At 56.8% G+C, this 17,888-nt stretch overlaps 6 protein-coding genes across 18 annotated transcripts in view; 3 read left to right on the top strand and 3 right to left on the bottom strand.

Moving 5' to 3' along the window:
• Positions 1-140: 140 nt before the first annotated feature.
• On the bottom strand, positions 141-4,917 carry NUBP2 (NUBP iron-sulfur cluster assembly factor 2, cytosolic). Of its 2 annotated transcripts, none has more exons than XM_084761646.1 (7): positions 4,688-4,917; positions 3,227-3,345; positions 2,927-3,125; positions 1,883-2,037; positions 1,591-1,701; positions 1,333-1,402; positions 141-877 (listed from the first exon to the last, which is right to left on the bottom strand). In XM_084761646.1, the coding sequence occupies exons 1-7, from the start codon at positions 4,890-4,892 to the stop codon at positions 732-734; spliced, it is 1,005 nt and encodes a 334-aa protein (XP_084617772.1). In that variant the 5' UTR covers positions 4,893-4,917; the 3' UTR covers positions 141-731. The 2 variants fall into 2 exon arrangements, with proteins under 2 accessions (XP_084617772.1, XP_084617773.1); XM_084761647.1 differs by lacking the exon at positions 4,688-4,917 and adding an exon at positions 3,971-4,085.
• Positions 4,696-10,498, top strand: SPSB3 (splA/ryanodine receptor domain and SOCS box containing 3). Its single transcript, XM_084761655.1, is given in 7 exon segments — positions 4,696-4,778; positions 5,491-5,628; positions 8,686-8,863; positions 8,982-9,184; positions 9,187-9,349; positions 9,425-9,550; positions 9,746-10,498. Coding segments are annotated over 6 exon segments (1,140 nt in total). The 5' UTR covers positions 4,696-4,778; positions 5,491-5,502; the 3' UTR covers positions 10,090-10,498.
• A 153-nt stretch (positions 10,499-10,651) lies between these two features.
• On the bottom strand, positions 10,652-13,692 carry EME2 (essential meiotic structure-specific endonuclease subunit 2). The gene is made up of 8 exons (XM_084761639.1): positions 13,367-13,692; positions 13,114-13,250; positions 12,658-12,750; positions 11,970-12,064; positions 11,712-11,805; positions 11,449-11,564; positions 11,159-11,348; positions 10,652-11,083 (listed from the first exon to the last, which is right to left on the bottom strand). Exons 1-8 carry the CDS (start codon positions 13,596-13,598, stop codon positions 10,913-10,915), a joined length of 1,128 nt encoding a protein of 375 aa, XP_084617765.1. The 5' UTR covers positions 13,599-13,692; the 3' UTR covers positions 10,652-10,912.
• MRPS34 (mitochondrial ribosomal protein S34) lies at positions 13,661-14,829 on the top strand. Its single transcript, XM_084761662.1, has 3 exons — positions 13,661-14,036; positions 14,214-14,256; positions 14,339-14,829. Exons 1-3 carry the CDS (start codon positions 13,716-13,718, stop codon positions 14,629-14,631), a joined length of 657 nt encoding a protein of 218 aa, XP_084617788.1. The 5' UTR covers positions 13,661-13,715; the 3' UTR covers positions 14,632-14,829.
• An 83-nt stretch (positions 14,830-14,912) lies between these two features.
• Positions 14,913-16,024, top strand: NME3 (NME/NM23 nucleoside diphosphate kinase 3). Of its 3 annotated transcripts, none has more exons than XM_084761665.1 (5): positions 14,913-15,070; positions 15,145-15,275; positions 15,373-15,474; positions 15,548-15,660; positions 15,747-16,024. In XM_084761665.1, exons 1-5 carry the CDS (start codon positions 15,025-15,027, stop codon positions 15,844-15,846), a joined length of 492 nt encoding a protein of 163 aa, XP_084617791.1. In that variant the 5' UTR covers positions 14,913-15,024; the 3' UTR covers positions 15,847-16,024. The 3 variants fall into 3 exon arrangements, with proteins under 3 accessions (XP_084617791.1, XP_084617790.1, XP_084617792.1); XM_084761664.1 differs by having other exon boundaries at positions 15,729-16,024; XM_084761666.1 differs by having other exon boundaries at positions 14,975-15,070; positions 15,181-15,275; positions 15,729-16,024.
• Positions 16,025-16,038: 14 nt separating this feature from the next.
• MAPK8IP3 (mitogen-activated protein kinase 8 interacting protein 3) overlaps positions 16,039-17,888 on the bottom strand; it is a 43,382-nt gene continuing 41,532 nt past the window's right edge. For all 10 annotated transcript variants that reach the window (XM_084761612.1, XM_084761615.1, XM_084761618.1 and 7 more), the window contains 2 exons: positions 17,712-17,861; positions 16,039-17,635 (listed from right to left, as the gene is read on the bottom strand). In XM_084761612.1, coding sequence (XP_084617738.1) covers positions 17,514-17,635; positions 17,712-17,861 — 272 coding nt within the window. In that variant the 3' untranslated portion in view covers positions 16,039-17,513. The remainder of the gene's footprint in view (positions 17,636-17,711; positions 17,862-17,888) is intronic.

Raw genomic sequence — 17,888 nt, 5'->3', positions numbered from 1 at the left:
GGGCCTGTTTGGCTCTGCTCACACTTGAACTCTCATCCTATGACTTCCAGCTGCCTCAGTAATGTGCTGGCAGACCCCATAGGTGCCTGAAAACACAACACACTGACCCCCTTCGCCCAAGACAAGACATCCTCACATCGTTAGACCCCTTTATATTTTTACTAATACTGCTTTGTCCCAGCTTTGAAATGTAGGTGATCAAGAGCCATTTCCCTGAGGACACAGGGTCTGGAAGCTGGGTTCTTCACAAGGTGGTGACAGAGTCCGTTAAAGTTACCAGACGGACCTGTAAACCTCGAAGTGCGTCACAGAAGGCTCCATATCACAGGTGGGCACTCAGGCTCAGTCAGGATGAGAAAGTACTGGCCAGCTGGTGCGTGGCCAGCTGTCAGAGCAGCCTGTTGACCTGGGGCAGAAGAGACTAGGGCTGGACCAAAAAAGCCCATAGAGTGGAGGTTAAGGCTACTACTGTCTCAAGAAGCTAGAACCCAAGCCACGCCCCAAGCTACAGACCAGTTTGGTGAAGCTGCTGATGGCAAGTAAACTCAACCCAAAACACCACTGGGAAATGCCACTGTCCTGCAGGAAGATCTCAGCACGGACGGAATCATAGACCAGCCACTGTCCAGGCCGGGCAACTGCAGGTCCCAAGACAGTCCCGAGGACCTCTGCTCCCAAAGTCCCAGTAGGCTGAGAACAGAGCACGCAGCACCAAGGAGGCTGTGAGGCTGTCAGGAGTGCAGAGCAGACATCCTGTGCAGAACTTTCTGGGCTATGGAAGTGAGTGCAGTGTACGAAGTGCTCTTGGGAAATTCCTGGATGAAGTCACGGCCCTCCTCCAGGCTCCTGGTAAGCTGGGGATCCAGGGGAACAGAGCCTGGAACAGCAAAAGCCAGGAAAGGGCTGACAAAAAGGCTCAGTGGCTAAAGGGGTCTGCTGCCAAGCCTGACAACCTGAGTTCAATACCCAGGGCCTACATGGCAGGAGGCGGTAACTGACACGCACAAGCTAGCATATGATCTCCCCAAGTACTCTGCGGCATGTGCACACCCACACCCCCCTCCCCAGTGAAGAAATAAACATAAGAGGAGGCCTACTGAGAGGCTGCAGCATGCGAGGGATGTCAATCGAGCACTCACCTGCCGGCAGCTCAGCTGTTAGCCTCCCATGACCTCCCGCTTGGAACAATGTGGACAAGTGGTAGGAAGACCAGATACACCGCAGACTGGGCGCGTATAGGAAGGGAGGCCCAACGCTGCAGTCAGACCCACTTGGGAGGCTGGTAGGTGGAAGTTGGGGCCCCCCCCCCCATGGCCTGCTCTTGACACTTACCTAAAAAGGGCACTCCAGCCAGGCGGGCCAGCTCCTCCCCACCGCCTCTGGAGAAGACATTGGTGCACTCCTAGGAGACAAGGGCGTTGAGGGTCCAGTTTGCAGACCCACCACCAGGGCGAGTCCCACAGCTGGTCCAGGGAGAGCGCCCAGGTAGTCACGGTGTCTTCTCTATCCTGAAGTCACCCATCTGGCGGCTCCAAGCCCCTGACTGCCTGGGCTGTCTTGTACCCCAACCACCCAGCTTCCGAGACTCACAGCGCAGTGTGGGCACGCGAAGCCACTCATGTTCTCTATGACCCCTAGCACCTGCAGCCCAGTCTTCTTACAGAAGGTCAGCTCCCGCCTCACGTCTCCAACAGACACCGCCTGTGGGCCAGAGCGAGGAGGGGGTCGGTCAGCTAGAGCTCAGCCAAGAGTCAAGTAGCCATTGGAGAACGTGGCCCACCACGGCCTAGCCTGAGCCCAACCATTCACACGTGCCCTCCCATTCACACGTGCCTGCAGCCACCCACCCACCCAGGCAGGGCTGAGGAGATGCCAGTGGTACCTGTGGTGTGGTGACCACTAGGGCCCCCAGGGGCCTATAGGGGCGCAGGGCTTCCACAGTGGCCATGTGCTCATCAGAAGTCCCTGGGGGTGTGTCCACAACTAGATAGTCCAGATCCCCCCAGGCCACGCCAGACACAAACTGCTGTATCAGTGCTGCAAAGACCCCAAAGGGCAGTAGTAAGCTCTGACAGAAGGGTTAGGAAAAAACGAGGCTTCTCCTGTTCAGCCCCAGGATCTACCGGTTGCTTCTGGACAGCTTCCAGGGGACCCTGGGAACACTTGCCACACAAGGCAGCAAGGCTCCACCAATCTGGGAGATAACAGGAGGGGAGGGGCATGGGGGGGCAGAGCTCCTGGGCCCCCACTGAACTGTCTCTACCCCCCACCTTGTAGGGCTGTAGCCAACTCCCATGAAGGCCCTGGGTGAGAACGAAGCCTTGACACTGTCCTAAGGGCATCTGCGTCTTCAAGCCCAGGGAAGATGGCCTGGCACGCAGCTCCCTGCTAACACACCCAGGAGCAGCCAGCCGTTCACTCTAAGTGTGCTATTCTTCCCAGGTAGCCTCCCACTGCAGCCAGGATGGTTTCAAGTTATGGCCTTGACGCACTTGGGTTCACTATACATCATGTGGCCTCAGACCCTCGAGTGCAGTGAGGGCATGCGCTTGGGGGTGGGGAGGGGTGGGGGTAGGGGGCGGGGTCTCAGTAGACCAACCCCTTCCTATCTAAGGGATGAACTTAAGAGTGGCTGATAGCTTCACAGCAAATGCCTAACACAGCTTCTCCCTTGATCTTGGCCTCATGTCACACTCTCTATCCAGAGGTTGTCACAGAAGTTCTCGAAGGCTTCTCAGGGACACAGAGGTGTCAATTCACGTGTCAGCGGTGGAAACATTCCAACAGAACAGAGACTCCAATACGAAGAGGCCAGGACTGGCTTCTGGCTTTACCCAAAGGCAGCAGCCACGAGGTGAGGGAAGGCAACCCCAGTTAAGGGGCACTGAAGGGGCAGCTGGGAGCCTGCCTCTCAGCAAGTTCTTACCATGTTTCTTGGGACCTCTCCACACCACTGCCTCGTCAGGGTCTTCCAGCAGGAAGCCCACAGACATGAGGGCGATGCTCTGCTCCTGGTCCACAAACACAGGCACCCAGACATCGTCACACTGGTGCACTGCCTTGCCTTGTGCGCGGAGCATGTGTGGGATGCTGGGACCGCACACGTCCGTGTCTAGGATCCCCACCTGCAAGGAGTCGGCTGCTGAGGGATGGAGAGAAGCCTGCCAGGCTTGCTGGGAGCTAGGGACAACAATGAATCAGGCGTCCGGACTGGTCGGGGCCTCACCTTCTTGCCCTGGTGGCGCAGCGCCAGGGCCAACTCTGTGGAGATGGTGCTTTTCCCAACGCCCCCCTTTCCAGAAAGAACGAGGATGATATGCCGCACGCCAGCTAGGTTCCCGGGCTCTGGTAAGAAACAGGAGTTGGAGCTGGCTGTGGTGACGCACACCTGTAATCCCAGCACTCGGGAGGCAGAGGCAGGTGGATCACTTTGAGTTTGAGGCCAGCCTGGTCTACAAAGTGAGTCCAGGGCAGCCAAGGCCACAGAGAGAAACCCTGTCTGGAAAAACCAAACCAACCAACCAACCAAACAAACAAAAAGAAACAGGAGTTGGGGTGTCCGGGAAAGTGACAAACACAAAGGCACACAGGTAGGTGTCCTAGAAGCCCCCAAATCTGTCTTGGCCTCACTTCTGTCTTAAGTGGAGCAACTGAAGGCACGTGCAAACCTGATTAGTACTCAAGGTGCACGTTATTTCCACAGTCATAGAAAAGCGGCACCTGAGCACGACTGCATAGACACTAGAGACCGCAAAGGGCTTCCAGCTCTCTGGAAGGTGTAAGGCCGAGGACCCAGCCCGACTGTAACCTCCTACGTGTGCATCCGCGTCACTGGGCCGGCTCAGTGAACAAGGGGACATGGGATGCATTGGCATCTCGGGCTACTCTGCGTGCTGGCCGCCCCAAGCTGCTGCACTCGCTCGCCTTCAGACTTCTCCAGCCCTCACTCTGGGCCGACCCGCACGCTCACCAGCTGCAGCCGCCATCCCGCTACCAGTTGCTCTTCGCGGTTCCCTTCCGCTTCCTCTGCCAACTTTCCGAGCCTTTAAGCCAATGACAACAAGAGCCCGCCCCTGACTTATTTTGAGAGGCTGGTCACGCATCCATTAGCCAATCAGGTCACCCAAAGAAGTCCCGATCTAAGCAACGGATGATGACGCCACTGACATAGATATACTTCCGCATACTTGTCCAATGGCCATGCGAGAATCTTTCTGACCGCTCTAGCAAGGACCAGTAGGAACTTCGCTTCAGGATTGACAGGTTGTGCAAGCCTCTTGACAGCATCCCTGTCTCGCGAGACCCGCCCCCGCGCGAAGCTGCCGGAGAGCCCGCCTTCGGCTGCCCGGCCAATGCAGCGCGGGGGCGGGGATTGTTTGCGTCGCGGCCGGAACGGAAAGTGGGTCAGCGCCGGCGGAGCGCGTTGGCCGCAGGTGAGCCTCGCCGGCCCAGCCCGGCCAGGCCCGGCGGGCGGCGATTTGACCTTGCGGGCGGACAAACCGGCCACCTCTTGTTCCCCCGCGGCGGATCACGGGAGTCTGGGCGGGGGCCTCGGAGCCAGGCGCCACGGACTGTGTCGCCGTAGCCAGATCCGCGAGCCTCTGGCGAGGGAGATAACCTCCGGCTCCGCGGAGGCCGAGCGTGGCCAAATCCCGGCACATCTCTGGTTCATTCATTGGGTTCCTACCGTGTGCTCCTGTACGGCGCTCGGCCAACTCAACTGCTGTGGAGTCCTGGGCGCGGCCCCGCTCGGCTTCTTTGTGGGTGGCCGGGGCGAGGTTAGGGTCGAGCAATGGGTCTTCAGGGGACCGGAAGCAGCTAGGACAGAGCCGACTGTTAGACCCAGACAGTCCACTCAGGAGAGGAGATCCAGACCTCCCACAGCTTTGCATTTTGTCCTAACAACGCCATCAAGCGCGTGAGTTTAAGGTTGTATCAAAGACTCGAGTTTGTAGTGTGTCTGGAGCGGGATGGGTCAGAGAGAGTTGTGTGGTGCAGGAAGCGGTGGGTCTCCAGCGACAAGTAGGAACCACTTCAGGTGTATTGGAAGAAGGGGTGTCAGGAGCGGATGACAGGCGTATTTTTGGCATGAGGAACTGGATGCTGGGGATGCCATTTGCCAAAGTGGACAGCGGAGGAGGAGGAGCAAGTTAAGTGTCACCTGCCTGAGGGGCAGCAGCTCCTGAACGGAATGCAGAGATGGGCTGAGGCACCTCCAGAGTCATGGGTGTCTGGGTTGCGTTTCACACCATCGCTCTGGGCTTGATTGAGGTGCTTAGATACTGGAGCCAGGTATGAGCTTGTGGGAGTTTCTGGAGCCCAGGCTCAGTGTCCAGGGCCCCGAGTCCCCATCCTTTCGGGGACCTATGGTCTAGCCTACAAAATGGTCCACGGATGCCAGGGGAAGAGTCGTGGGCCGTGGGTATAGGTCTTGTTTGAGCATTCTGACACACTGCATGTCTTTAAAACTTAGAACTATTTTTTTTCCAGGTCCTCTCCACTATGGCCCGGCGTCCACGGAGTAGCAGGGCGTGGCGATTTGTCCTGAGTGCAGCTCGCCGAGACACAGATGCCCGAGCTGTGGCTCTGGCAGGCACCACTAACTGGGGCTATGACTCTGATGGGCAGGTAGGTCCCAGAAACAAAAGAGAATGGATAGGGCAAAAAAGACAACTGAGCTGGGTGACTGAACTGTGTCTTGTATATTGTGCTTGTAAGGGCTTTACGGTCTGGTAAAGACCATCTGAGAGTGATAGAAACTTAGGGCTGGGGGTTGGGGATTTAGCTCAGTGGTAGAGCGCTTGCCTAGCAAGGCCCTGGGTTCGGTCCTCAGCTCTGGAAAAAAAAAAAAAAAAAAAAAAAGAAACTTAGGGCTGGGGATCTTGGGCAGTGCTGGTTAGTGTACAGTAAATGCCTGTTCGTTAGCTTTGTTGATTTCCAGAATAGCTGTTGCCAACTTGGTACCCACCCGCTAAATATTTTTGTTTGATTATGTGCCGTAGTGAATGGGTGGATGTTTGTTTTTGTTTTTGTTTTGTTTTTTATAGCTCTCGTACCACTTATATTTGGTGTCTGGGGATTCTTTGGTGTACAGTAGTCAGCATGCACATACTGTGCCATCTTGATAACCCTGGATGTTTCTTTTGCCACACAAATGTTCACTTTATATTTGTGTTGTATATAAGAGGATGTTATCTTTTTTGGGATTTTGAGACAGGGTCTTTGTGTTGCCCTAGCTGTCCTGGAACTTACTCTATAGACCAAGCTACCCTTGAACTCAGAGATCTGCCTGCCTCTGCCTCCCAAGTGCTGGGACCAAAGGCGCACTGTAACACAAGCAGGCCTTAGGCTTGAGGCAGTTTATATTGTGTGTGTACATGTGTGCTATGACAAACATGAGGAAGTCAGGACATCTTGCAGGAATTAGTTCTCTCAACCCTCTGATACCCTTGGGGTCAAACTCAGGTCACCAGCAACCGCTTTTTAAAGAAAAATATTTGTAGCCAGGCGTGGTGGCGCATGCCTTTAATTCCAGCACTCAGGAAGGGCAGAAAAAGGTGGATTGCTGTGAGTTCAAGGCCAGCCTGGTCTACAAAGCGAGTCCAGGACAGCCAAGGCTACACAGAGAAACCCTGTCTTGATAAACCAAAAAAAAAAAAAAAAAAAAAAAAATTGTAGTTCTTGAAGTTCAAATGTCCCAAGACTTCCTTTGTTGGAGACTGGGAACAAACAGGGAAGCCTAGGAGTGCAGGCACAGGGTAGACCCAGCTCCATGCACTGACTGGGCTCCTCATACTAGGCGGGCATTCTGGCTCTGCTCTGTATTGCCTCTACTCTGATATCAAAGCGCCCTTCTAGGAGCCCATGGGATCACCGGATTGTGAAGAAAACTTGGAGGTTCACCTCCAATTTGGTCATCCGTGTCCCAGGCCATTCTTGGGGTTTCTGAGCTTGAGAGGTCAGTCCAAATTTTCATCTCCCAATGACAATGTACCCTGAAGCAGCCTGTTGCCTGTTCCTGCCTCACAGTCATCACTGTGGGATGGAGGCAGTGACACACACACATGCCTGTCCTCTGTCATGTAATGAACTTATAGTGCCATGTAGTGTAGTCAGGTGGCAAGCAGTTCCAGGTGTTTCCTGGGCCCCGGTTGGGTTGAGCAGCAGCCTTGCTCCTGTCCTAGGCAGACTGATCTTGTATCCTGGCTCCTGGTTCCCCATCTTTGCCAGTAGGGTGCAAGGTCCACTCTGAGTTATAAGCCTTTCCTCTAGGCAAGATAGCTGTTCTGTTTGGCTTCTGAGGGGCCTAAGCTCATCTTGGTTGACCAAACGTCCTGCGCCAGGCTCCTTGTGGAGTCACTATTCCCGTCACAGCCCACAGGGCTGGGAGTTGGGGGTCACTTTTCAGTCTCCCTTCAGTTGTCTGTTGTTGGACACCTTCCTCCCTCACCTGCTCATGGTATTGTACAACCACCATGATGGTTCTCAGGATCTGGTGGATGATTTGGGGTCCTCCCTGAGGAGCTGCTGATCTTGCCAAATATGCAGAGACCCAGACAGTGGAGAACCCGAGTATTGTGAAGAGAGAATATGGGGTGAAAGATGTGGTCCAGGCTTCTCTTGGTGGCTGAAAGCTTCCATCTAGAGAAGTGCAATGAGCATCTGGGGCCCATGACACGACTGGCTGTGGGGCTGGAAACAGATATAACTCCAGGGGAGGCGGCAGCTGTGGTGTAGTGATTATAGGAGGGTCCTGTACCTGTGTGGGGCCCAGTATCTCAAGGAGGCAGAAGCCAAAGCTTCAGAGACTTCCAAGCCAACTAGCCTGGACCCTACCACTAAAGCAGGGATCCAAAGGTCTGCAGAGCAGCCGAACAGCAATAGTGTCAATTGGCCAGTCAGTACCTGGAACTTGACCAGCCCAGCTTTATCCACAGCCCCACCAGGCTCTGAGGACTGAGATGTGAAGCCACAAGCCACAAGGGCTGCACCATTGGAGGAGTTTGCTGCAGCTGAGGCTTGGAGCAGCTGCGTCAGCCCATTAGGCCTCATTAACTATGCTCCTCTTGACTCAGTGAGTGACCTTATAGGGGATGGAACCACATCCCAAGGCTTAGGTCTTAGGCTGTGCAAGGCACCAGCTGACAGCACCAGCTCTACGATTTAGGAGACCCAGAGAAGACAGGAGGTAGACACAGCCCCACCTTGTGTGGCCAATGGCAGCCAGGGCTTCTGTGCAGAAATGGGGCTGAGGGTTGTGTGCTGAGTTTCAGAGATCCATTAAGAAGCCAAGTGATAGGGCTGGAGAGATGCCTCAGATGTTAAGAGCACCACCCGCTCTTCTAGAGGTCCTGAGATCAATTCCCAGCAACCACATGGTGGCTCACAACCATCTATAATGTAATCTGATGCCCTCTTCTGGCCCGCAGGTGTACATGCAGGCAGAGCACTGTGTATGTAATAAATAAATAAATCTTAAAAAAAAAAAAAGCCAAGTGAGAAGCTATGCCTGAGGCCACCTCCCCATCTCACTGTACTCTCCTGGGCACGAAGTCAAATCTTGGCACTGAGGTTGCTTATATCATGTACTGGAGAACCCCAGAGGTATCTAGATTTGAGAAGGGGTGGGTAGCCTGGCTGTGGGAGAGCCACCGTAACGAGCACAATCTGCCGCTTCCCTCCCAGCACAGCGACTCAGACTCTGACCCTGAGTACTCTTCCCTGCCACCATCCATCCCCAGTGCTGTGCCTGTGACAGGAGAGTCCTTCTGTGACTGTGAGGGCCAGAGCGAGGCTGCCTTCTGCAACAGTCTACATGCGGCACACCGAGGCAAGGACTGCCGTTGTGGTGAGGAAGATGAGGGTGAGTGCCCTGCCTGCCCTGGGGACGTGGGGGTGGGGGGAGGCTGGGCAGGTCCTCTAGGACCAGTGAGGGCCCGCTTTGCTCTAGCCCTCCCTAGTTTGGACCCTCTTTCTTACAGATTTTGATTGGGTCTGGGATGACCTGAACAAGTCCTCAGCCACCCTGCTGAGCTGTGATAATCGCAAGGTCAGCTTTCACATGGAATACAGCTGTGGCACTGCAGCCATCCGGGGCACCAAGGAGCTAGGGGATGGCCAGCATTTCTGGGAAATCAAGATGACCTCTCCCGTGTATGGCACTGACATGGTAAATGGTCAAGCAAGAGGGTAGCTGCCATGGGCCCTGCCGCTAGGCACCTAACTGTCCAGCCCCACTGTTTGCAGATGGTGGGCATTGGGACATCAGATGTGGACCTGGACAAGTACCACCACACATTCTGCAGCCTGCTTGGCAGGGATGAAGACAGCTGGGGCCTCTCCTACACTGGTAGGTGTTGCCTGGGGTGTGTGTGGGGCTAGCAGTGCCATAGACCTCCCAGGTTCACCCATCTGCTCCTCCCAGGGCTCCTCCACCACAAAGGTGACAAGACAAGCTTCTCTTCACGGTTCGGCCAGGGCTCTATTATTGGTGTACACTTGGACACATGGCATGGGACCCTGACCTTCTTCAAGAACAGGAAGTGCATAGGTGAGGTGCCTTCTCTCAGCCTGACCCTGGACAGCAGAGATGGGATGGGTAGGGGTGGGCCAGGCTCCTGAGGATGGGTGGGGCTGAGTCTGAGTGCTGCATTCAGAGCAGCAGGAGCTGCTCACCTGGGTGCATTGTGGGCGGAGCTAGACAGCTTCTGACCTACATGGCACTCAGGCTGAGTCTTCCTACCAGGAGTGGCTGCCACCCGGCTGCAAAACAGAAGGTTCTACCCGATGGTGTGCTCCACAGCTGCCAAGAGCAGCATGAAAGTCATCCGCTCCTGTGCCAGCTCCACCTCCCTGCAATACCTGTGCTGCTATCGCTTGCGCCAGCTGCGGCCAAACTCAGGGGACACCCTTGAGGGCCTGCCCTTGCCACCTGGCCTCAAGCAAGTGCTGCATAACAAGCTGGGCTGGGTCCTAAGCATGAACTGCAACCACTGGAAGACCCCTGGGTCCCCTCCTGGCACCGCTGCAGCTGACACACAGAGTGCTGAGGCCAGGCCCTGTCAGAGGAAGCGCTGCCGAAGAAGCTGACTTGTCTGCTGGAAAGCAGCTACCTTTCTCTGCCCTGCCTCTCCAGGCAGCAGGAGAGGGGAAACTGAGATTTGTCTAGGCGTGTCCCTGCCAGGGACCCAGGACGGTCTTCCCTGTTGGCCATGAAGTGCGTAGGCGACTGCCTATGGCGGTGGGAAAGCAGCACTCAGTTACCATGTGTCTTGGGAACAGCAGCCCAATACTTCTGGACCGAGATTACAAGCCTGAGAGGCTACCTGACTCAGGGCGGAGCACTCCCAGCCCAGGAAAAAGGGCTCTCTGGACACAGGCCCTTGGGTCTCCTGACTTGCACTGCATGTTGTCAGCTCCTGTCACAGAGATGTCAGTGGGTGCCCTGTGAAGGGTTTATGTTACGTTTAGGCTATGACATTAAAAGAGTCCTCACAAAGGCCGGAGCTGCCTGGCGTGGGTCTCTTCTCCCAACAGTCTCTTACTACTTCTCCCTGAGAGTGTAGCCTAAGCTTGTAGGTACCAATGGGGCTGGAAACTACCCAACTGGGCCCTCAACCCTGCCACTGGGCTCCCTGCAACAAATGTCTAGGCCAAGGGCAAACTGAAGCCCCAGTCACTCTGGGACCCTTGCTGCCTGCTACCCAGTAGACTCTTCTACTCGCCTCAGCTCCATGTCCCCCTACCCCATGGTGCTTCCATTTGACTATCGAACAACACGGTTTACCCCAGGCTGACAAAGAATGGTGGCTGGGCCTCCTTGTCTGCCCCTCAGTAATTAGTCACTCCCTTGGGCAGGCTTGTCCTGTTCTGCTGATGGGCAGGAGGCAACCCAGGGATGCCACAGGTGTGGTCAAGAGCCCAGGTCCAGGAGGAGATCGGGGTTGGTGGTGGTCAAGAAGATACAGATTCGGCGCGAGAGGTCAGGCCCCACTCTTCGAGGCTGCCTGCCCTTGTGGGCCTTCACAGGGAGGTCAGCTAGGAGGCTCAGGCGCTCCTGCTCTGTGCTGCAGTCCGTCAGAGCCTAGAGTGAGCACAGGTGTGAAGAGCTGGTGGGCCTTAGGTCCTGGTGCTGGGAGGGGGCACTCAGGGGGCTCACCTGTTGCAAAAGGCGGGGGGAGGGGAAGGCAGCAACAACAGCATCAGCCACAGCTGGGCTGACCCTGTTGAACTGTCTGATTTGCCGCCACCACACTCCACGGAGCCCAGAGCCATCTTTGGTCACAAGCTGGCCCGAGGCCCAGTGCCCTGCTGTGCAGAAGGAAAAGGCCTGGGAATCTCGGTACTGCCTGAAATGAGAAGGACACCCAGCCAGAAGCTTCGAGAACACCACCTGTGCAGCCATCCAGCCCTGTCCCGCCTCCACTCAGTCCCTGCAGGGGGGCATACTTAGAGGGGCGCTGGGAGAGGGCCTTGGTGAAGGCACACACATGCTGACTCAGCTCCTGCCAAGAGGCCACCAACAGCACATCCAGGTTTGCGTGGAGTTGAAGCAGCACCAGGGCCTGGGGAACGTGAGAGCGGGAATGGGCTGGATGTCTTCTGGGAACCACCACCCCAATTATGCTGGGAACCAGGGCCAGTTCTGACCAGCCAACCACAGTAGCTCAAGTGCAGAGACAAAGGCCAGCCATCTAACTCTGGCTGCTCACCTCCTCCACCTCAGGCCAGCTGATAGCCACCTTGGCATGGCCTTCCTTTGACTTCTTTAGCTGCTGTGTCTTCTGAGAACTGGGCTGCTGAGACCTGAACAGAGGTGATCATCTTTTGGGTTCCCAAGTCTCCCTACCTCTGCAGAGTCCATGCAGGGCAAGTGGAGCCAGCTGTGTGACACAGCAGCCACTAGAGGAAATCCCACTTTCCTGGAATCCCATCCAAGCCAGTCCTACTGAGGTTAGGTTAAGAGATACCACAGGTATGCATCCAATCCAATGAAAGCCAGATGGGACGGGCGGGTGAGACTCTTGGGAGAAAGCCAGGGCGTGGAGCGAGGTGGGTCTGTGATCTAAAAGAAAAATATCCACATACTTGTTCACAGGAGGGCTACAGCAGCACACCCATGGCCACCAGTATGACCAGTTTCCAGAGGAAAGAGGAACTGAGGGAGGCTTATAGGCCCTCTCTGTTCTCTAAGAGACCGGCTCTGCTTCCTGAAGGCCCAGGAGTACACAGGCACACTGCAGGGTTTTGGTGGAGAAGTGAACCAGCTCCTTTGCTGGTTCATTTCTACACCCAGCCTGGACACTGGCCAGCACCCAGCAGGTGTTTGACAAATATTGGCCCCCTTGGGATCAGCATCCACAAAGAGTTTAGCAGAACTGTGCTCCAGGCAGATACCAGGCACTGTTTCCCTTGAGTCCAGGGAACATAAGCAGCCAAGTAAGGGATTATCAGCTCCTGTAGCCAGACCCCACAGCCAGCTCCTGAGTCATGTGGACACTGCCAGCTGCAAGTCAGGTTCCTTCCCTACCCCAGCCAGTCTGCAGGCCAGATTATCATTCTCAATTCTCCCAAAGGCTCTCGTGTCTGGAGCACTCAGCAGGTTTCCTCATCTTACCTTCAAAACCTCCACGGTTCTCAACTCCAGCCCTGCCGTACCTGGGTCAGCTGCATAGCACCCTGAAGAAACTCCTGGGGTTCCAGCAGCAGCAACTGTTCCTGGTCATTTTCAGCCCTTGTCTCCAGAGGCACCTGTAGGGGACACACACCAGCCCTGCTAACCACCTGTGTGGGCCCATGGCTTCTCCTCCTGCTGCACCATACACTGTCAATTACCCTCCAGCTCTCCACACTGTGAAGTTAGGCCTGCCAGGCCTGCTCCCTATAAGTCCCAGAGTACTATGCAGGAACCCAAACCCCATCCTTATTGCCAACAGAAGGTTCTAGGGCAGCAGCTGTGCTCAGGTTTCTTGTTAAGAAATGTGACTTGGGCATCCTCCAGCTTTTCGGTTACTCCTTTGCGAGGCAAGAAAGACGAACGCAGCTACCTCGGTAGTCAAGAGGCAAGGATGAAACCTGGACTAGGGCTGGCACTGGTGACAGGGAGACACTCACATTGCTGGGGGCCGGGGCCGGCCTCACAACGCTCCACTGAAGGCTGCGGGCCTGGTGTTGCGGCTCGATGCGGCATTCACAGCCTAGGGTGCCCAGCGCCTCCATCAGGATGTCGGAGCCTGCATCTTCCAGGACAGCTGAGCCCAACAGGCGACAGTTCGGTCATTCCACTCTGTCCCGTAAGTGGGTGATGACAGTACCTTGTCCGGTGGCCCGCACCAAGTTCCCAGCCCCTCCACCCTTGGTCCCTCACCTGGATCCACGCACACCACCAGACGCCTCAGGACCTGATCTGCCCGTAACGCCTTGGCCTTAGCCCTGTGCTTTCCTGTACTCGGGGCTTGCGTGCGGACTACCCTATTGTTGGTGCCTTCGGCGTCTGAGTCGGAGATCTCCCAGGTGTAAGGTCGCCGACGGCCCAGGCGTAGACCCTGGCCCCGGCCCGGACGCGAGCCCGTAGCTCTCCCGGGTTCTTCCTCCGCCATAGCCCAGCCCTCCTACAGCTTCCGGACATACCCGGATGCTTTTGTTCAGGACACCGAGCGCTTCCGGAACGGGAGAGCTCTTGCATTGCAGGTTTCCGGTGGTGTAAGGACACAGGCATGGCGCGGAAGAAAGTGAGACCCCGGCTGATCGCCGAGCTGGCCCGCCGCGTGCGTGCCTTGCGCGAGCAGCGCAACCAGCCGCGAGACTCGCAGCTCTACGCCCTAGACTACGAGACGCTGACCCGGCCGCACTCCGGTCGCCGGCTGCCTGTGCGCGCCTGGGCCGACGTGCGCCGTGAGAGCCGCCTCCTACAGCTGCTCGCCCGCCTCCCCTTGTTCGGCCTGGGTCGTCTGGTCACCCGCAAGTCCTGGCTGTGGCAGCACGACGAGCCGTGCTACTGGCGCCTCACGCGCGTGAGGCCCGACTACACGGCGCAGGTGCGCTCGCTCCCTGTGCTGCCCGTTCTCGTTTACACTTTCATCTTGCCCACCCTGGACCACACCGGCAGGTTCTACCCACCCCGAACCACATGGGCCTGTATGTCTCCCTTACCCACGTAACTTAGTGGCAGGGGCTCTGTGTTGACAACTCCTCCTCCCCCTCTTGTTCTGCAGAGCTTGGACCACGGGAGGGCCTGGGGCATCCTGACCTTCAAAGGTAAGGCTGGGTGCTGGTTGGAGCCGGTGATGGTTCGCAGATTATCCAGCCAGCAGGAAGTCAGCTTGTCTTCTTTCCCCAGGAAAAAGTGAAGATCAGGCTCGGGAAATCGAGCAAGTCATGTACCACGATTGGCGGTTGGTACCCAAGCACGAGGAGGAGGCCTTCACTGCGTTCACTCCGAAACCAGAGGACAAATTGAATTTTGTCCCCTACCCACCTCTGCTGCGGGCCATGATCCTCGCCGAACGACAGAAAAACGGGGATACCAGCGTCCAGGAGCCGCTCCTGAACATGGAGAGGACTCGAATGCGTCCCTGGGACTACCCGGCAAAACAGGAGACCAAAGGGAAGGCCAAGGGCACCCCAGTCTAACTGCCTGGACCGCAAGAGAGGTCTTGTGCGTTATTTGATGGACAGGTATCTTTGACTGTACCAGACCTCCCCTTTGGTGGAGAGTTAGAGACGCTGCAGCCCTGACACACCTGCCAGTGACTAATTGGGCAGCTGGCTGTCATTTTCAGGCGGCCCCTTGCCGGTTCCTCAGTCCGGAAATAAACGCACGAAATGGCCTGTGTTGTGGTTTCATTACGTGGGTGCCGCAGGACAAGAGAGGGAAGGTGGCGGTGTTCGGGGGGCGCCTGGTGCTCCAGTACACTCAAGCAGGTCTTGGGCTCGCTGACTGCAGAGCGCCTGGAGAGCCCGCGCCCAGAGGTCCTTTAAGGAAGGCCCCGCCCCCTCGCCGCCTGGTCCGCCCCATCCGCCGCCATGATCTGCCTGGTGTTGACCATCTTCGCTAACCTCTTTCCTGCAGGTGAGTGGCGGGGGGTGGACCGGGGTGGGCGGGGGGCGCGTGGTGGGGCATGCCTGAAGCCAGTACTCCCGCAGCCTACAGCGGCGTAAACGAGCGCACGTTCTTGGCAGTGAAGCCCGACGGCGTGCAGCGGCGGCTGGTGGGCGAGATCGTGCTTCGCTTTGAGAGGAAGGGCTTCAAGCTGGTGGCACTGAAGCTAGTGCAGGTGTGGGCGCACAAAGGAGCAGGTGGATCCGGGAGGAGAGTCGGGCGGGTCCAGGGTTGGGTCGGGGCCACGGTACAGGTAGCTATCCCTGCCCTAGGCCTCCGAAGATCTACTGCGGGAGCATTATGCCGAGCTACGCGGGAGACCTTTCTACAGCCGACTAGTTAAATACATGAGCTCTGGTCCCGTGGTGGCCATGGTGAGTTTCCGATGACCTGCAAGGGAGGGCAAAGCCTTGGGAGCCCTTATGGCGCTGACAGTAGCCCCTGCAGGTGTGGCAAGGGCTGGATGTCGTTCGTGCTTCGCGGGCCCTCATAGGGGCCACTGACCCAGGGGACGCCATGCCTGGCACGATCCGTGGGGATTTCTGCGTGGAGGTTGGCAAGTAAGTCCTATCATCCTGGCCTCCCCTCACCCTTCCCTGCTTCCTGCTCACTCGCCATTCCCAAACAGGAATGTGATTCATGGCAGTGACTCGGTGGAAAGCGCTCACAGAGAGATCGCTCTTTGGTTCCGTGACGATGAGCTCCTGTGCTGGGAGGACAGCGCTGGGCACTGGCTATATGAGTAGATGTTACTGAAGTCAGCAATACCGACCTGGAGGTTGTTGATCGGTGATCCTCCTAAGGCTCAGCAGCAGTGACAGTGCTGTGTGGGTGCAGGACCACCCAACCCAGTCTGTCCAGGGATAGCCACTCCCACGTCCCTCCCCGTTATTTCTTTTCATAATAAACTGCAGAAAATGAAAACCCTTGTGCGCTGGTGCAGTTTCAAGACAAAACTAGTGTTAAGACATTTATTACATACAGAGCAGATATGTGAGTTCACTTGCAAGGCCAAAGCCTGAGGAGAGTTGCACTGGCCCCTCCTCCAGCTGCACCCACCCAGCCAACCCAGTAGTCACTTCACACTCCTGTGGGCACAGACAAGGGACATACATCACAGTGGAGAGGTGGCAGGGTGGAGGGGAGAAGCCTGCAGCTGCACATTGCTGCAGCTTGTGGTGGCCAGATGGGCTCAGGGGCAGCGCCCCTGGGTCTGTGCTTCTCTGGTGGGGAGAGGGCAGTAGAGACCAACTGACTCTAACCAGTGCCCCCTGGAAGAGTAAGGCCAGGGCCAGGGCCAGGGCAGCACCTGTTTCCATACACTTGCTTAGAACTGTGCCCATCCTGGCCGGTCCTCAGCTCTTCTGGCCTCTGTCCAGCAGCCTCTTGTCAGTTGCTCTCCAAGGGAACAGGCCACAGCTGGCAACCCTAGGCACTTAGTACGTGTCTGGGAGCTAGGCTCCTTGGAGCCCTGTGCAGAAGGCAGGCCCTGGGAGCACACCATCTTCCATTAACCTGAGGCTGAGCCCACATCCTAGGACTGACTGGGGAGACCTGGGCCACCCTTCTTCCTGAGGCCTGTGCCTGCCCTGGCAGCCTGAGAAATTCTACCCTTGGGGCTTCTGGGAGGGGTGGGGCACTAGGGTCTTGCTCCTCCAAAGATCAATCTTGTGCCCAGGAAGAGCCTAGGGGACACTGGTCTGTGAGGGGCTAGACAATCTTGGGCTCCCTTGAGTTAATGGTTATTTGTCATCCTTTGAAGCAGCTGCCCCAGGGAGGCTGGCCCTGAGCTTTCATGCCAGGTTCCCAGGTAAGACCCAGGCTGGGGGCCAAGGGAATGTCAGTTTGGAGATGGGGAAAGTCCAGAGAAGGCTGGCTGAGGTGCAGGAATCTTAGCAGCCTTAACCTTGCTTCTGGGCAGAGGATGGTGCTAGGCCTGGGTCCCTCAGGGAGAGCAAGGGTTTGGGAATCAAGAATCCCTTCCTCAGGGCTGCATGCAAAGCAAGTAAACTTGGGGAAGACTCGGCAGTATGAGGCTCTTGCTCCTGCCAGGACTGGTGAGACCTGAGTGGAGCCAGGGCCACCTGTGGGGGCTGCCCATAGCCATTTTGGTCCTGCCTTGCCCTGAGGGCCCCCTGGGACGTCATGTTGGGCTGGGTGTTGGCTAGGGCCAGGAGCTGCTGGAGAGAGGGTGTCCAGAGGCTTTCTCCTCCCTGATACAAAAGACATCTGTTCTTGCCTCACTCCCCCAAACCTGCTTCACCCCTCTCTAACAGCTGGGGGCTGGACCTCAGGCAAAAGCTGCAAGTTGAGAGGTTAAAAGGGGGTGGACGAACCTTGCTGCCCCAGGGAACAGGCGGGGGGGCAGGCAGGTAGGGTCCTATGTACAGTTGGCATCAGGCAGGGCAGGGTCTCACTCAGGGGTGTAGGACACCTGCCACACGATGATGTGGCTGCGCTCAGCCTTGGACAATCTGGTTGTTGCCTGGTTCACCTCTCCAGCACTTTCCTCAGTTTCATCATCCTCTCCATCGCCTGGAGGATTGGCAGCCATGAGGAGGACTCCCACATATGCCACACCAGGTCCCGCCTCTAGTCTGTGCCTACTTACCAATGCGGAAGTCGATGTAACCTTCACCACCGCTCAGCACCAGAGCATTCTTCAACTTCTGGCCCTCAGTATCTGCAGCAGATGTAGCAGGCCCAGGGCCCTCTGATGGGCTGTCCAGCACACTGCCATTGAGAGTGGCCAGCACATTTCCTGTTGTGGGCAGAGGAATCTCAGGAC

Source organism: Acomys minous, assembly GCF_964271855.1.
Source record: "Acomys minous genome assembly, chromosome: 16".
Taxonomy (NCBI): domain Eukaryota; kingdom Metazoa; phylum Chordata; class Mammalia; order Rodentia; family Muridae; genus Acomys; species Acomys minous.
This window is presented reverse-complemented; position numbering and strand designations above follow the sequence as displayed.

Bases quoted from the DNA above. Each gene is read 5' to 3' on its own strand.
- NME3 (XM_084761664.1), top strand. From the start codon at position 15,025: ATGATCTGCCTGGTGTTGACCATCTTCGCTAACCTCTTTCCTGCAG. The intron at 15,475-15,547 runs GTGAGTTTCCGA...TAGCCCCTGCAG, and splicing joins CTGGTCCCGTGGTGGCCATG to GTGTGGCAAGGGCTGGATGT. The intron at 15,661-15,728 runs GTAAGTCCTATC...ATTCCCAAACAG, and splicing joins TTCTGCGTGGAGGTTGGCAA to GAATGTGATTCATGGCAGTG.
- NUBP2 (XM_084761646.1), bottom strand. From the start codon at position 4,892: ATGCAAAGCTGTGGGAGGTCTGGATCTCCTCTCCTGAGTGGACTGTCT. The intron at 3,126-3,226 runs GTGAGGCCCCGA...GACTCCTTGCAG, and splicing joins TGCGCCACCAGGGCAAGAAG to GTGGGGATCCTAGACACGGA. The intron at 878-1,332 runs GTAAGTGTCAAG...TTGCTGTTCCAG, and splicing joins GGCTGGAGTGCCCTTTTTAG to GCTCTGTTCCCCTGGATCCC.
- MRPS34 (XM_084761662.1), top strand. From the start codon at position 13,716: ATGGCGCGGAAGAAAGTGAGACCCCGGCTGATCGCCGAGCTGGCCCGC. The intron at 14,037-14,213 runs GTGCGCTCGCTC...CTTGTTCTGCAG, and splicing joins GGCCCGACTACACGGCGCAG to AGCTTGGACCACGGGAGGGC. The intron at 14,257-14,338 runs GTAAGGCTGGGT...TTCTTTCCCCAG, and splicing joins GGGCATCCTGACCTTCAAAG to GAAAAAGTGAAGATCAGGCT.
- EME2 (XM_084761639.1), bottom strand. From the start codon at position 13,598: ATGGCGGAGGAAGAACCCGGGAGAGCTACGGGCTCGCGTCCGGGCCGG. The intron at 12,065-12,657 runs GTACGGCAGGGC...TTTTTCTTTTAG, and splicing joins GTGCTATGCAGCTGACCCAG to ATCACAGACCCACCTCGCTC. The intron at 11,349-11,448 runs GTATGCCCCCCT...TTCTCATTTCAG, and splicing joins CTCTCCCAGCGCCCCTCTAA to GCAGTACCGAGATTCCCAGG.